The 17,386-nt window shown below is 31.9% G+C and overlaps 1 protein-coding gene across 4 annotated transcripts in view; it reads left to right on the forward strand.

Moving 5' to 3' along the window:
- Positions 1 to 17,386, forward strand: part of TBC1D32 (TBC1 domain family member 32) — a 244,467-nt gene that overhangs the window by 217,054 nt on the left and 10,027 nt on the right. For all 4 annotated transcript variants that reach the window (XR_010336622.1, XM_021666838.2, XM_064360747.1 and 1 more), the window contains 2 exons: positions 2,676 to 2,816; positions 11,466 to 11,654. Coding sequence is in view for 3 of the 4 variants with exons in the window: in XM_021666838.2 (XP_021522513.2) it covers positions 2,676 to 2,816; positions 11,466 to 11,654 (330 nt within the window). In the remaining variant the exon portion in view is untranslated. The remainder of the gene's footprint in view (positions 1 to 2,675; positions 2,817 to 11,465; positions 11,655 to 17,386) is intronic.

Here is a 17,386-nt window from a genome sequence, read left to right on the forward strand (position 1 = left end):
AAGTTAACTACAACATTGCTGTAAAGCATGGCCCATCCTTTGCCCATAGAGTCTCAAAGATGGAGGACTAGACTGGACCATTAAAAAAAGACCATTTTTTAAATGGAGTCTTTCTATTTAATTTTCATAGCAACGTAGAACTAGTTTTTTTTTTTCTTAGTGTCAGGAATAAAATGACTCATCCAAACACCTATAATGGAAGAAAAAAAAAAACTAAGATTGCTATGTTTTATTGCTATGTTTTATTTTTAAGCATAAATTTTTTATTATTAATCACTAAAGTAATATACAGTATTCTAAATAGTGTTATATTGTAAAGTCCTTGCTTCATGTTATGTCACTTTCTAGGGTATCCAAAGCCAATGTTGTTATTGACATTTTTTTGCACTTTGTCTTAGCGTAGTTTATATATTAGATTATTAATTAGATGATGCTAAATGCTGTTGTCCTGCATGTGTTCCATTAATCCTATATTCTGAATGATAAAGATTTACTGTTCTTTCAGAAAGTGGTGACTAAACAAATTACATCAAAATACTATAAGTGTAATAAACAATTTATCGTTTGATGATTCAGAAGACCTCATGTTATATTCTTGTGACTCAGAGCTGTCACTATTGATCCGATTTTATGAACAATGTTTATTGTAAAGTAGAAGCATGAAATGTTAATTAATAGACCAACTAATAAAACTTTATATAAGTGAGCTTACTGTAAGACAAAAAGAAAAGACACTAATGATTGCATACTGTGCAGTCTGTGTGTGCCATCATTAGCATCTTATCCTTTTTGTCACTGAGACAATAATAAGTTGAGCAACTATTCTGTGCAAGGCTTGGTATCAGGAGCTGTGTTACCACAAAGTATGGCAAAATTTCTTCCACCAGAGTCTAATTTATCAGAGTAGAAGAACTCTTACCTCAAGTTAGGGAGTCCATTACGTAACAATGACTTACATTCTTTGAAAATGTAATTAATAAATCTATTGTCTTTATCTCTTAATGGACCTAATCTAAAGGTATTCCAATGCAGCCTAGAAATGATACTCTAGATGAATCATTTCCTATACATAGAACTCTTGTACTACTATTAGACATGTATTCAGAAAGTGTTATCTAAGTTTGTGTGGAAAAACTAAAATACATTTATGAGTTGATTTTTTATTTTCATATATGCTTATTAGATTTACTAATTATACAAATATCCATTAGTGAAATATTGCAATATTTCACAAAAGATAAATCAATGGATACTAATTGTCATTCAGTCCATATTGTTATTTTAATGATTCATTAAAAAGTTTTCTTTTTGTCCTCATATCGATATAAAGTTGGCTACAAGATGTCCATTTACCATGCTCTATATCTTCATTCATTAATGCACAAAAATAATATTTTTTCAAGTACTGTGAACTGTCTCCTGGAGAACCCTTCATAAATGTACATTTACATAAATATATATATTTCTACAAATATATGTTTCTGCACTGTGAAATAATAAATTATTTATGATGATGAAAGATAAAACAGAAAACTCACTGTAAATTAACTTTTTGATTTCAGAAACTTTAGTGTATAACTCAAACCTAAATTCTTAAAAGCACCTAGCATTAGCAATAAGGCTTTAAAGAAATCTTCCATATTTTAACCCATATAATTGCTATGAGTTTGTTTTAATTTAAAATACTAATTTTATTTTATTTAAAAAGTTTGAAAATAAGATTTGACCAATAAAAGCAAGAAGATAAGATGCCTTTTTGGCAGTCTTTTAATTAATTAAATCTTCAGATCTAATCTGATTAACAATTTTTATTGATATAATTGCTAGCTGAACTTTTTTTTTTTACATAAAATTTTATCTTCCAGTTTATTATTCTTTGTTAAAAAACAATTATTATGGGTATATGTCGAATTTATAGTAATACCTAGTACAACATTATTGATCATTTGCAATGATAAATTGTACTTAGCCAAATTGAAAAAATAAGCAATATGTTTATAAATATGTATGCATATATATTTACATACATATGTACTATTTATAAATATAAGTAACTATCAATATAAAATAATATAAAAATAAACATAAATTTTATACAAAATAATTATTTTGATAGGAATGCCTTGTGCACTTCTTTCCCAGTTTTAGAGATGAGTTTCTTGTATCATTCCCAATTTGTATTATTATTAATTCAGACTCAGATTTTGGTTAATATCAACATAATAAAAGGGACAATGCAAATATCTTCAAGAGCTGACAAAGCTAAAATCTTTTGACATTATAGAATCATTGGCCAAAGCCGAGAATATTAAGTATATTCCGATATACTTAGTATTAAAATGTAAAGTATTACACATGTACTCCTTCATACCTGTATTTATTCTTTCAGCCTTCCTCATCTTTTCACAAGGACTTAAGTTGCCCAAATTACAAAGTATTAATTTTATTCCTTAGTCTTGGAAGGTATATAAAACTGCCTTTATCAAAATTTTTTCTTTTTGCACTGTTTAGCTTTCTGAATTTTTAATTTACATAATTACAATATTTACAGTAATTTGTTATGCCACCACATTAATTTTGAAGCAGCAATTTACAGCAAAAGGAAAATATTTAGGTATGTTATACTATTTTAAATTATCTGTATATTTATTATTTAATGTTTCTCTTTTATGCAGAGTTACCTACCTATTGACACTGTCAAATCTGGCATTCATCCAGTGTATTTTTGCTGCACCCATTATGTTGAAATGCTACTGAAGACTGAGTTGCCTCTTGTGTTTTCAGCTTTTCACATGTCTGGTTTTGCACCATCACAGGTAATCCATAAGGGAGTAGCATTTCTTCAACTCCTATATCTCAGTGTCTTCAAATAAAACTGTGTTCTCATCAAATAATGAAATACATTTAAATGAATGGAGGTAACAGAGGGCGAGAATTCTTTTTTTTTTTTTTTGAGACGGAGTTTCACTCTTGTTCCAGGCCGGAGTGCAATGGCGCGATCTCGGCTCACCGCGACCTCCGCCTCCTGGGTTCAGGCAATTCTCCTGCCTCAGCCTCCTGAGTAGCTGGGATTACAGGCACGCGCCACCGTGCCCAGCTAATTTTTTGTATTTTTAGTAGAGACGGGGTTTCACCATGTTGACCAGGATGGTCTCGATCTCATGACCTCGTGATCCACCCGCCTCGGTCTCCCAGAGAATTCTTATCAGTATTGTCTTATATATGAGATACTGTGGATACTGTGTCTTATCTAACAAAAAATCCCAGCTGATTAACCTGTGTGCCCCAGCCTTAGTTTCTACTTTTGAGATCCAGGAAGACTTAATGTTTTTTTTCCTAGGGCCTCAAGTTACACAGTGCACAACCTCTGTGGTCATATGTGGTAGTAGCCACAGATGCCTCCTTTCTGTGCATAGCCAGTCCTTTGTTGGTGGGGGTGTTCATTGTTGCTTCACTATGTTATAATCAGGCTACAATTAATATTTTAGGGTTTAAACCTTCATCTGTCTTTAGAATTAAATCTTTAGGTCAAAGTCTGAGAGAGCAGAAATACTTAAAGGTATAACTATTAATAGTTTTAAGGCTCATTACTCATATTATCAAATGAATTTGATTTATTCACCTAACAGAAATGAAGACTGTCTATTCTTCATGTTTGGGTATTTGGCTTTTTCTAAACTAATCACTAATTTAATAGGTGAAAATGGTTACCCTCTTTAAAATTTTGTGTTTCTTTGAACATTAGTAAGTTTTGATGACATGTCCATAATTTTGTAAACTAATTGAATCTCATTAATTTCCCACCTATCTTAGAGTGTTTCTTATTGATTTGTAGATATTTTAAAATAGCATCAACTTTCCAATCTCTTCAATTCCTAAGTTATATTTTATTTATTGTAACTTTGTATTATGTCTTAATGTTGAGTAAAAATAAGCCTGTCATTACTTTCCACCTTCCCTCTAAAAAGTTAATTAACCTATTTCTGTGTGTACTACATATACTTTAAGATGAGTTTGCTCAATTTAAACTGGGCATTTAAATTTGGATCAGACTTAGATTGCTATTATGTTAAATGAGAAAAATTATGTTATTATACTCAGCCTATCTAGGAAGACAGTAAGCTTTTCCATTCATTTGCTCTGTATCATGTTTAGTAAAACTGTATTTTTTTCCACATGGATATGGAACATTTCTTATTACAGATATTGCTAGTGAGTATAGCTTGAGATCTCTGTTTCAATTTTATTTTCTCTTTGGCGTAATAGTTAATAATTACTAAAGATATATCTTTTTATATTCATGTTCATATTTTTTCTAGACTTGTGTTGATTTACTTATGTTCTCCATCTTTGTAATATTAATGTACTTTGTGTTTATTTATATTAAATTATTTAGTTCTTCAAAATAATTTTATGTAATAATTGCTTATATGTTTTAGACTTGAATTATTGAGAAATTATCCAGCATCTTATCATTAAGTAGCATCTATTAGAATTATTCTACATCAGTGCTATAGAAGCATTTTTCTAGTCTTGGTTTCTAAAGTATTGAATTTGGTTTCATTTCTTTTACTTAAATTATAATGTTGAATTTCATCAATATCTTTTATGATTAAGCTTATCTTGACTTTGGGACTTGTTTGATATTTTTATGTGATACAGTAATAGATTTCTTAATGGTAAATTATCCTTGCATTCCTTTAGATTTATCCTACTGGAATTTTTCCCTCTTAATTAGACAGTAGTTTTTCTTGACATTACAGTATGAGCTTTTATATTTATTTTGAAGAGACGTTATATCATTTATTAAATTTACTTGCATGAGGTTATTATTCCTATTTTTAACTTTTGAAGTTAATAAGAAATTTAAATATAGCAAGGAATTGCATGTAGTGGAAAGGAACAGTCTTCCTTGGTCAATTTTTGCTGTTGCTATATGTACCTAAAACACTTTTTAGAACTTTGAATCACAAGTTTTTTAAAGTCTGGTTGGAGGCAGTTGCTTAAATATTTACTATAAGGTCAACTATCATTTGTTTCTATTCTTCTAAAAAGCTTTACTGGGAGCAGTATGTTCCTGAGAGTTTCTTTTTGTTTCTCTAATCTACATTAGTGTGATGTGTATTTTTTAAAATCTACATTAGTGTATGTGTAAAGCATCCAGTAATTTATAAATCTCTAACATATACTCTTTAATCTACATTAGCATAATGTGTATTTTTTAATCTACATTAATGTATGTGTAAAGCATCCAATAATTTATAAATCTCTAACATGTACTCTAATTTAAAACTGGACCCACAAAGACTATGGGAAAACCTTGCAATACCTCAAGGCCTGCTTTATCACTTTAGTGATTAAAAAGAGAATATTCATCTAGTAATAGGATATATCTTTATCAGTTATATGTATTTTTTGTTAATTTGAAACTGCATACAAATAGCAGATTTATTTAATAACAACCACTACATTATTTTGAAACAGTAATGCTATTCTTTCTCTTAAAGTAATGTACAGATGTCCTTTTAATGGCTCCCCATGTGAGCTAATCTGTCTTAAGCAGTCGTATCATTGATCTGTTGATATTATTTACCATTTTATTGCTAATTATAAAATATGAAAACAGTTTTTAAGTAACTAAATAGGTATATGTGATTAAGTAATTATTTGGATACAAATTTCATGTTTCATAGCTTGTTCATTTTGATCTAATTAGGAGCAGTGCTTTTTGAAGTTGTGTGTTTTTAGACACTAAGGGATTGGTTGATTAGTGAAGGATTTTTGGGCAGATTGATAAATGAAATACACAGATCTCTAAAGTAAAAATAAGCTCAACTAGAGTACAAAAAATTAGATGTAGTAAGCAATCCATATTTCTTGTAGAGTTTCTTTTAGTAGTAACTGAGTTTGGGAAGAAAATAGAAAATTGAATATATATTCTTTTTAAATGAGCGACGGAAAATCACGTGTTTTAATTAACTTTTTGACCAATTTTATCTTTTGTTAAAAAAAGTTTTTACTGTATTTTGTTCATTTTCCTGGCTTACGAAGTACCATGTGTCTTTAATGATTCATCTCTTATAATTCCTTGGAGTCACTATCCTGCATATCATTTAGTATTGTATGTACTATGTCAACAATTAGGTTAACACAGACAATCCCCTGGATATAAAGTCTAAAAACCTGCTGGGTTTTTCTCATTTGCTGTTTTTTCCCCCTATTGTGAAAGCAGGATTATAAAAAACTTTTCCATTTTTTTTTTGTGACACAATGCTTTTTGAAAATGTAAAATTATACAAATGCAAAGCAGAACATGAAGGCTGGGCATGGCCTTTGTTCAGAGTCAGATGTATAAATGTATATGTCTTTACAAATGTGTATGCCTTCTCTCTCCTCATATTGTGAATGTTTCTCCTTGAAAAGAAATCTTCTCCCTTCCTGTGAGTTATTTTTGCTTGTCGGTACTTATTCTTTAATATGTGTCCAAATAGAAGCATCCTGGATCTTTTAAAGTAGATGATTCTGCTTTGTGTTTATATACTGCTTCTGTGCCCCTCCTTTAGTAGAAACACATGTCTTACTTTGTGGAATCATTATTTGCATTTTTTACCTTGCTCTTATTAGTTGAAGATCTTTAAAGGTATGGATGCATGTGCCTCACTTCAGGTCCCTTGAGTTTCTGACACAATGTCTTGCCTGGAAAGGCAACAAAAACAGTCTTAGGTTTATCATTGTTGCTTCATAATATAAAGAGTGGTTCCTTTTTTATTTAAAATTTTAATCTTAATCGTGTAACAGATGGAGAAATTCAGGATCAATGAAGTGAATTGACTTATGGAGGTCATTCAGATAGTGTAAGGACTTGAAACCACTTTTATATTCCAAAGTCAGTTTTCTTCCTGTTTGCTGATACTCTTTCCATGATGAAAGCAAATGAAGCCAGAGGACTTGTTAAAAATAGTGTATTTGAATCAGAAAATTTTATCATTTAGAAATCATACCTATTTTGGCTTAATCGAGTGTCTGTAGGTAATTGTTTCAACCACACTTTTTTGACTTAATGTTCTAATGAGAGCTTTGAAGATTGTTTTTTAATTCTATTTACAAGGAGGAAAAATTCACCTTAGATAAAATAATGTGCTCTTCAGTGTGACATCTTAATGTCCTTTGGCATAATCTTAAGTATGGTTCAAGAACAAAATTGCCTAGGAAAGCTGTGGTAGATTTTAATGCATATTGTGCAAGTGATTTTCTTTCTTACAAGCCTAAAAAGTGATTCAAATGTCTTTTAAAGTATAATTAGTTATACCCTACTCATGGAATGGTGATTTACCACAAAACAAAATTAGCTTTTTTTCACTTTCTTTATAAGCCCATTTCATAACTATTGATAATAACTTTTTTTTTCCAGTGAATATAAAGACTCAACTGATGGGTTTTGAAAATATAATAATATATTTTTGAGACTTATAAAAGGTAATTTGTAATTTTCCAGCAGAATTACATGTCCATTTACCCTTTAACCCAGCAATCTCATTTGTAGAGCTCTATCTGAGGAATACACTGGAAAAATTTGAAAATACATATGCACAAATATGTTTTAGTGGTATTGTTTATAATATCAAAAAACTAGAAACAATGCAAATGTCCATGAGTAGGGGCTTGGTTGAGTAAATTGTGGTTTGCCTACAATGGAATACATGCAGTTGGAGGAAACATCTTTCGTAGGAAAACAGGACAGAGGAAAGGAGGAGGCACTTATAGGGGGTAGGTAACTTAAGAGACTTATCAGTCAATCGAAATTTGAAATTGTCTAGTTCATGTACTATTCTACCTTCCTTTATATATTTGAAAAAATTTCAGAATAATTGTTAAAAAACTACATCATGTCTGTTTGGATACATACTATTTCCTTCTTCCTATTAGAATTCTAGATTATCAGTTGATAATCAGACCATTATAAAAATACACAAGTGGGCCAGGCACGGTGGCTCACACCAGTAATCCCAGCATTTCAGGAGGCTGAGTTAGGAGGATCATGAGGTCAAGAGATCAAGACCATCCTGGCCAACATGGTGAAACCTTGTCTCTACTAAAAATACAAAAATTAGCTGGGTGTGGTGATGCGCACCTGTAGTCCCAGCTATTCAAGAAGCTGAGGCATAAGAATCACTTGAACCCAGGAGGCAGAGGTTGCCGCAAGCTGAGATTGCGCCACTGCACTCCAGTCTGAGTGATGAAGTGCGATTTTGTCTCAAAAAAAAAAAAAAAAAAACACAGAAGTTACTTGCTCAGAGATTAAAATCTATGACTCAGCATTTTTCCAATACTTGCAAGTACTGAAGTACTTGCAAATAGAGTAACAGCCAATATAATTTCTACCAAGCCAAGAGGGTCACATGTTTAAAAAGGATGTCTCCCCTTTAAGTGTAAACTCTGTGAAATAGTCTTTTGTTCACATTAAAATGATAATATTACCTTGTATGTATTAGGTACTCAATAAATATTTGTTAAATAATAACATCTGTACCATTTTTCCTCCTTGATACTTCCCATGTGATGGAAAAAAATAGGTATTATATCCATTTAATGGAAGAAAAATACACTGCACAGAAACAATGCTTGAATGTATATAAATGCCAAAAAATTACAACTGCATTAGAAACTATGTATAATAGTGGACAGAAGCTGAGACCCCACTTGCCATTCACTCAACTTGTCATTCACTCCTGAAGCTAGCAATTGAATGGGAACTGCTTTCTCTAGCTATGAGGATCATTTGTATTTATCTTCATTCTTGAATTGTTTCTCCTTCTTCATCTATCCAGAGACTCTATAGATTTTCATTAACACAGTATGGCTTTAAGTTGATTGGCATTATAGCTGTAGCAAAGAACAAAGAGAGAATCTTGGCAGAAGGGCAACAGGCAATTAGAGAATTATTGCTTCTAGTCAAAGTACTACTGACTTCTTCAGTCTCACTAGTCAAGAGGGAGCAGGAGATATTTCTTCCTCATCCACTAGAGCCATATTACAGGGATTTGTTGGGGTGGGTGGCAGTGGAGATTTGGTAATGTACTCTGCACACCAGCCTACACTCTATGTTGAAATTTGGGAGATGCATCCTATTAATGCAAAGTGAACAGTAAAGGTAGGACCAGTGCGTATTTAATATATAATGCCTGTTGACAAATGTTGGGCATTCGTAGATATGTTCTATTTTAATATTGAGTTAAAACTTATGAACTCTATGGAAGGATTTTGGAACATAACAGGAGGGGAACATTATAGTTGTAAAGGAAAATCTTACACCTGAGAACAGAATTAATAGCTTTATTAAAGGTAAATAATTGATATGAGTAATAATGTCTGGAAAACAAATATTCAGTAATACCCTCTTGTACAGGCTGAATTGTGTCTCCCCAAAACTCACCTGTTGAAGGCCTAACCCCAGTACTTCAGAAAGTGACTATATTTGAATAAGGCCTTTAAAGAAGTAATTAAGTTAAAATGAGTTCATTAACTTGGACCCTAATCCAATATGGCTGGTGTCATTATTAAAGAGGAAATTTGGACACAGACATGTACTAAGGGAAGCCCATGTGAAGACATAGGGAAAAGACAACCATCTATAAGCCTCAGAGAGGCATCAGAAGAAACCAGCCCTGCCAACACCTTGATCTTAGATTTCTCCAGAATAGTGAAAAATAATTATTTATTGTTTAAGATCTTCCACCTGTGGTTCTTTGTTATATCAACCCTACCAAACTAATCCATGTTAGTTTGTTCAAGTCAGTTAAAAGCAAGATCAGCATGCCAAAAAGCTGAATCAAGGATATAAAAAACAACTGTTAGAATTAGCTGGGCATGGTGGCGTGTGCCTGTAATCCCAGCTACTCGGGAGGCTGAGGCAGGAGAATTGCTTGAACCCAGGAGGCGGAGGTTGCGGCGGAGTGCAATGGCGGAGCTGAGATCGCGCCATTGCACTCCAGCCTGGGTAACAAGAGCGAAACTCCATCTCAAAAATAAATAAATAAATAAATAAATGAAAATAAAAATAAAAAACAACTGTTAGAACCTATTCAAGAATATATTTTTAGAATAACAAAATGATGGAACACAAAAGGAAAATTTATATTTCTGTATTCTCTATATCTATGAGAAATTGAGATAAGCCATTAAATCTCTTTCCTTTTCTTCCCCACATCCCCAAAAAACATAAAACTAAAGGAGAAGAGATATTCAGTAAGGGGAATCTTTATTTGAAGGTAATTTGTAAATCATAAATGAAAATGAAAATATTGCAAAGTAATTGTGTTAGTTTCTTATGACTATAGTAACAAAGTACCATGAACTTGGTGGTTAAAAATGACAGAAATTTATTTTCTCACAGTTCTGGAAGCCAAAAGGCCATAATCAAAGTGTTAACAAGGCTATGTTCACTCTATAGTTGGTAAAGAAAGAAGTGTTACTACCTCTCTCCTGGTTTCTAGTAGCCTTTAGAATCTTGGCTTGCAGATACATATTGCTACTTCACATGATGTTCTCCATTTGTGTCTTTTCATTGCCTTCTTTTTGTGTGCCTGTCTTTGTGACTGTATTTCCCCTTCCTTTAAACACACCAGTCATATTGGATTAGGACTCACCATAATGGCCTCATTTTAACCTGATTATGTCTGTAAAGACCGTGTTTTCAAATAAAGTCAGATTCTGAGATTCTAGGGGTTAGGGCTCTGACGTATCTTTTGAGGGGGACTCAACTTTACCCATTATGGGTAATATTCATTGATGTATCAAAATGTTACCAATATTTATAATCTCTGTGTTGTTACTGTTTTTTCCTTAAACTTTTCTGTTTTCCACCATGGGCACACATTGCTTTTATAATTTGAACAAATGTTATTCAAAAAATTAAGAGGAAAAAATTATTTTTGTAAAATTCTGATTTTTGAAATATTCTCTGCATTAGCTCCCAGTTTTTATGTTACGTAATTCTGTTTGGTTTAAATTGTTTTCTGATTCAGGAAGAGTCCATTTGCATTAATGTAACATTTTGCAATCTGTCATCTGCATAATTATACATCTGTGATTGTAGGTAGGATAGAAAAAAACTCCCATGTCTGAATTAAAATAGTCTCTTAGCATTTGTTATCTGTAGAGAGCAGATTGGTGTTTTGGGTAAGAGGAGGACAATATGAATAAAGAAGGCATTCAGTGATATGAACATTATCAGTTACCCTTAAGGCCTGAATTCCAAGACCATGAAAAGTTTTTTTGCAACTGAAGCAAATAGGAGAAGCATCCTTGTTAGTCATGTATGAAGAACGTGTTTGTATTTCAATTAAATGCTAAGCTTTTCGTTAGTTTTGTATGAGTTATTGGTTAATGTTTTTTAAAAGTCAAATGTGGTTTTAGAAGTTTTTAAATGAACTTACTTTTTTTTTTTTTTTTTTTTTTTTTTAAAGATTTGCCTGCAATGGATAACCCAGTGTTTCTGGAATTATTTAGATTGGATAGAAATATGCCATTATATTGCTACTTGTGTTTTCCTTGGTCCTGATTATCAAGTGTATATCTGTATAGCTATATTCAAACATTTACAACGAGACATTCTACAGCACACTCAGACTCAAGATCTGCAAGTTTTCTTAAAAGTAAGTATGTTTATATAGAGAGAAAAATGTTGAGTTAATAGCTAACTTTGGTTGCTTAATATTAGATACTTTTCTAGGCATTCATCTAATCCTAAAAACCAGTGCTTTGAGATAGGTACTATTATCCCCATTTTAGAGATGAGTAAACTGAGGCATAGAGTTATGTTGCCCCAAACAGTATAGCTAAAGTGGAACTGGAATATGAAATAAGCTGTCTGGATCCAACACTCTACTTGTAACCCATGTGCTGTGCCAAAAAAGAAATATTTAAAAAATATTCCTATGGGTTATTTGGTCAATAAAAGTTTAATTTATTTTGTGAGTACAGAGGTTGGATACTTTGTAAACATATTTAATGTATTAAGAATTTCATATGCTTTTATATTTTTATAATATTTTTCTAAACTTCTATGTTTATAAAAGATTTTTATGAAAGATTATTTTATCATAGCACTCATTTTAAAAAGTTAACACCAAATATGTTACTATTTTTAAACAAGATAGAGTTACTTTCTCAATTACAATAATGTGACTTTGGAAGCTGGGGACTTTAGAAGTACATGAGATAATAAATACATCCCAGTGTGCATTTCGAAATCCAGCTATTTGTTTAAAGTTAAAAATCTTTGAACTTAAAATGTTTTCCTATCTTTACTACCTTTGCCATCCCACAGGAATACATATAAAAACAACATTCATCATTTGCTAGGCTTTCTCTTGGTCAACAGACAGTTTCTATGTAAATTAAATTACCGTTAAGTACTTGCCAGGGTTATTTTCCATTTAACAATGTTTTTCTTTAAATAAATGTCATTGATTATTTAAGATTGCCAAATTATTAAGAATTTTTATTTCACAAATTCTGAATTCAAAAGGTTTTAGACTTTCAATATTTAACACTAAAAGTATAATCTTAGAAACATTCTTAATGAAAAAGTATGCTGAGACAAATGATTACACATTGTAGAAGAAAAATTAAGATAGAAAAATAAAAGATGCTCTTTAAGAGGTGATTTGGAATACAGGAAGTGTTAAGCAAATTGAAATTATGTTGAATATAAAATTTAGGTTTATTTTCATTAAAAAAACTTTTTCATCATCTATAGTGGTCAGTTATAGGAATTTCAGAGTCTGAAATTTTCCTGTACTCATATCTGTCTGAATAGCCCCTAACCTGTAATTCTCCAACATCTTATCCCACTTTAGTTTCTCTTACAATTTTCATTACCATCTGAAATTATTTTATATGTGTTTTTGTCTGTCTTCCCTGGTAAAATATGTAAGCTCTATAAGGACTGTGACTTGGTCTATTTTGTTTACTGATGTATTTTCAACAATATGTCAGACAGTACCTGGCAGGTAGTAGGTATTCAATACATATTTGTTGATAGTGTAAGTAAATAATGTAAATAAATTAAAGGGAAAGAGAATAAACTTCATTTTATTCACATCGAATAACAAACATTACTAAATTCTTTAAAAGCTTACCACTTATTTTTCTTCCATCAAAAGAGTGTCTTTATATTTCATCATCTTTACATTTGATTAGTGCTGATTTACAGTTTATCTCTCTTTTGGCTATTTGCAGGAAAAATTATAACAGAGTTTGTAAATGGTAACCTCTTTAAATGTGTCCCAAACCGTTCTCCGTTGTGTTTTCAGGATAATACCATCAATTTAAAACTAAAGGATTTTAAATGGGGGAAGGAGATTATGACCTAAGTCTCTGTTAAATTACTAAAATTTGAACGGTGTTGGTTCAAAGCTAAACTAAAAACATGTAGGCAAGGAATTAATTTTAGCATGTGTCCTAGAACTAACCTTACTTTTTACCCTTGTTGTTTTCATTTATCTGAGAGATTAAGAAAAATGCTTTTTTGATTGATAACATGACTTTACTTTTTTGTTGTTTTATTTTCAATGGGTAGGTGTCAAAATTCACTGTTCTCTTTTAATGGGCATTCATTTTTCCTGCGAGATAAACTCTGCTATAGTTTATTTAAATATGTATTTACATGTCTTTTTAACTACTCCATCTGGCCCTGAAATAGTCTGTTGTCTGCAAAGTATATAAATATATGTACAGCATTTTTCACTTATTCATGTAATACCAATAATGAAATATTGATTAATGAATTGATTCTATTTTGCCTACCCTAGAAACATCCCCTGTCAAAAATAGGCACATGATTTAAGAATTCCTCGTTCAACTGTAGCTATAGAGATTGAACCTTGAAAATTATGTTTCACACTTTCTTATTCAAAATTTCAGATTTGTACAAAAGGAGAAAAGGCTTATCAATAATTATTCATATAGGCAGGGTGCAATGGCTCACACCTGTAATCCCAGCATCTTGGGAGGTCAAAGTGAGTGGAAAGCTTGAACCCAGGGGTTTGAGATCAGCCTGGCAACATGGCAAAATCCCATCTCTACCAAAAAAAAAAAGTACAAAAACTAACTGGGTATGGTGGCACACACCTGTAGTCCCAGCTACTGAGGAGGCTGAAGTGGGAGGATCAGTTGAGCCCAGGAGGTTGAGGCTATAGTGAGCCATGATCGTGTCTTGCATACCACAGCCATAATAATATTATTGTATAGATTATTTAATCACATTATTCCCTGGCTCTACGTATTTCATAATGATTGCTTCCAAGAAGAATGAAGATAAAGTAGAACAAGAGACTTTTACTTTTCATTGTATATATTTATGTGGGAGGAATGAGCTCATACTTCTTTTATCATAAAACTATTTTTAAGAAGAAATTGAATAATTATATAAAAATAAATAGATCAGTCCTCTGACTGTTATAAATGAGTTCAAATAATTGGGCCTAATTGAATTCATTTTCAAAATATTGAAAACCACAAATGTGTTATGCTTTCAGTTATTATCAGTTGTCTTGAGAAACTGAAGATAAGCAATTCTTTTCCTAATTTAAGTTTCATATATTAAGAGAACGTAACATGATAAAAGCATTATTTTAGAAATAAAAATCTGTGTGCAATTTTCAATATTCAGAAAATATCAATCCATTTGTAGTCACTTTGGTTTAGATTCAAGATTTTAAATCAGGTAATTAAGAGTATAGACTCATTGCCTACAATTCTAATAGCTCACTAAAGAGTTCTTCATGATTCTAAATTAATATATTAAAAAGGTAAGTTAGAATTTCTTAGATCAGCAGATAGTATGAACACTAATAAGCAGAACAGGTTTATGGGGGAAATAAAAACTTGTTTTTGCTCTTTAGATTGAACCACTAAAATATTAGGTTAGATGAATACCATGGGTATAAGTTGCTATCAGCAAAATATTGTCTGATTGTTGCACAGTATCCTTGTAGACACACGAGAATGTAGACTGGATATTAGAGCAGTTAAGTGCATCATTTTCACACTGTGGTGATTGATGGACTAGTACTGAGCTAGAAGGCAGCCTCTGAAGATACGTTGAAGAAACAGCTCTGTCCTTGAACCCAGAATTCTGAACATTTTTATCTGTGACGGATGATGGTTCAGAAAGTCTAGATATTATAATTCCAAGGAGAAAAACATCCAACAAAGTAAATATTCTGTAATATCCCAGCAAGCTGGAGAGTCTTAAGTTCATTCTTTCTTCATTCTTTCAACTCATCTGTAGCGTGCGCGCACGCACACACACACACACACACACACACACACACGCAGGTTTAGTGACAGTTTAGTTTAATAATAGTTCATATGTAGATGTCCTAGTGTTTTAGCTAACTGTATTGTATTTCTCTCTAACATGCTAATAGGCTGTCAGCAATCTTGGCTTTAGTTTGTGAATTCAACCTGGGGACAGATTTCACTGAAATACCAGCCTAGAAAAAGATTGCCTTTCTGTAAAAATCAGGCTCTGCAGGTTCCAAATACTTAATTAAAATGCTTCAACTAAATCTTGCGTATTATGACAAAATGAATTTATAATTATGAAAATAATCAGATTAGTTTCAACCCAATCAGTAAATTGTCAGGAGAGATTTTTTGTTGGTGCCATTGCAGCTGCTATTACCAGAGGATGTTGACAGAGTAAGGAATGAAGATCAGACTGAGAAAATCTGATTGAATACTAAGATTTTATAAGATAAAAGTATCCAGAATAGTAAAAACAGTTCACCATCTGAGCAAATATGTTAAAGGTATTTAGTACAGTGTCAACTGTGTTTTGCAGATATGTTTTCTGCATTGTCCTTGTATCACTTGATTCTACCTGGTTTCAAATTCTAACTTGGTCACTCACTATGTGAGCTCGGGTGCATTGCTTAAACTTTTATACTAACCTCGTCATCACATATGGTTGTTGAAGAATTAAATGAGATAATATTTGTAATATGCTTTTAGACCATTATCTGGCATATAGTAAGTGCTTAAAAAAACTTAGCAATTATTAAGTTTCTGCATCCCTCTGCTATCCCTCTTTTCTTTTTATTTCTTTGTTAACAGAAGAAGACATGTAGAGAACACAAGCAAAGGAAACAGGAAATTTTCTGAGTGCATAGCTAGACTTTGGTGTAGCTCCCATTTTTCTCCAACTCCTGAGACTTCTTAATATATCATATCATAGTAATACCTGTCAATGACATTACCTTCACACCTTGGTCAGAAATATACTCTTATACTGTTTCTGATCAGGACCCATTTCCTCATTAACCTGGCCAAGACTGAGTCACGTCTCTAGTACAATCACATATGTCCAAGTACCCTTCAGATGAGTTCAGATCTTCAAGAACCACATACTCTGTCCTGAATCTGTAAGAGCTTCACATTCTATCCAGAACCACAAACACTATCTAAACTCCCTGATCCTAAGGATCACTTAGGGTACTTATGAAAATTAATGTATTGAGACTCCTTCCCAGACCTGTTAAATCAGAATTTACGTGGCAGAGGCATGAGTTGTCAGATTGTAATAGAAAATCTCAAGTAGCTTGAAAACCTTTAGAATAGATAAAACTGTGATGTTTGGAGCTTAGTAAATCAGAATCCGGAATGCCAGAGCCAAGGATTTGAAAATTTTAGGGATTGCATTCAGGAGTTTCTAATTTTATGGACCACACCAGAAAGAAGACACTGGAAGAAACATTGCTTAAAGGTTGTTTCAGTTTCTATCACTTTGATCAAAAAGATTACATACATACACACACACACACACACACACACACACACACGTATATATGATAGATAAGACACGACACACAAAAAGATAATCTCTAGTAAGGGTAGAGACAACTATATTCATAAACCCTCCTTCTCTCAAGAGCTTTCTACATGAGATTTGACATTAATGCAAATCTTTAAGTAATTTGTTAAGTATATGTTAAGTTCTACACCTTTTGTGGTATTTTTTTATTCTGTATGCCTCATAATGTTATTAATAAAAGTCAACTCTTCCAGTTTACCTGCGCAAAGTAACTTACCTTACCCTTTTTTCTCCATAATTTATAAAGAGCTGTTATATTTGAAAAATCATCATTTTGCAAGGGCATTAATAATTAAATCTTTGGGAAAGAATAAACCAGGGTATACTGTGTTAGCCCACTTGATCTTTTTGTGCCTTTTATCTGTTTACTACTATAAAAGCCCTTATCTTCAGTTCATATTTTAAGCTCACAGGGCTTGCAGTAGTTCTAAAAAAATTCTACTAAAAATTAATATCTGCAGTATTTTTGCAAACATCAACTGATACAAATAACTTTTGAAGATAATG

The sequence above is a fragment of the Aotus nancymaae genome, unplaced genomic scaffold, assembly GCF_030222135.1.
Source record: "Aotus nancymaae isolate 86718 unplaced genomic scaffold, 86718_ANA_hifiasm-v0.15.2.pri h1tg000040l, whole genome shotgun sequence".
Lineage (NCBI taxonomy): Eukaryota > Metazoa > Chordata > Mammalia > Primates > Aotidae > Aotus > Aotus nancymaae.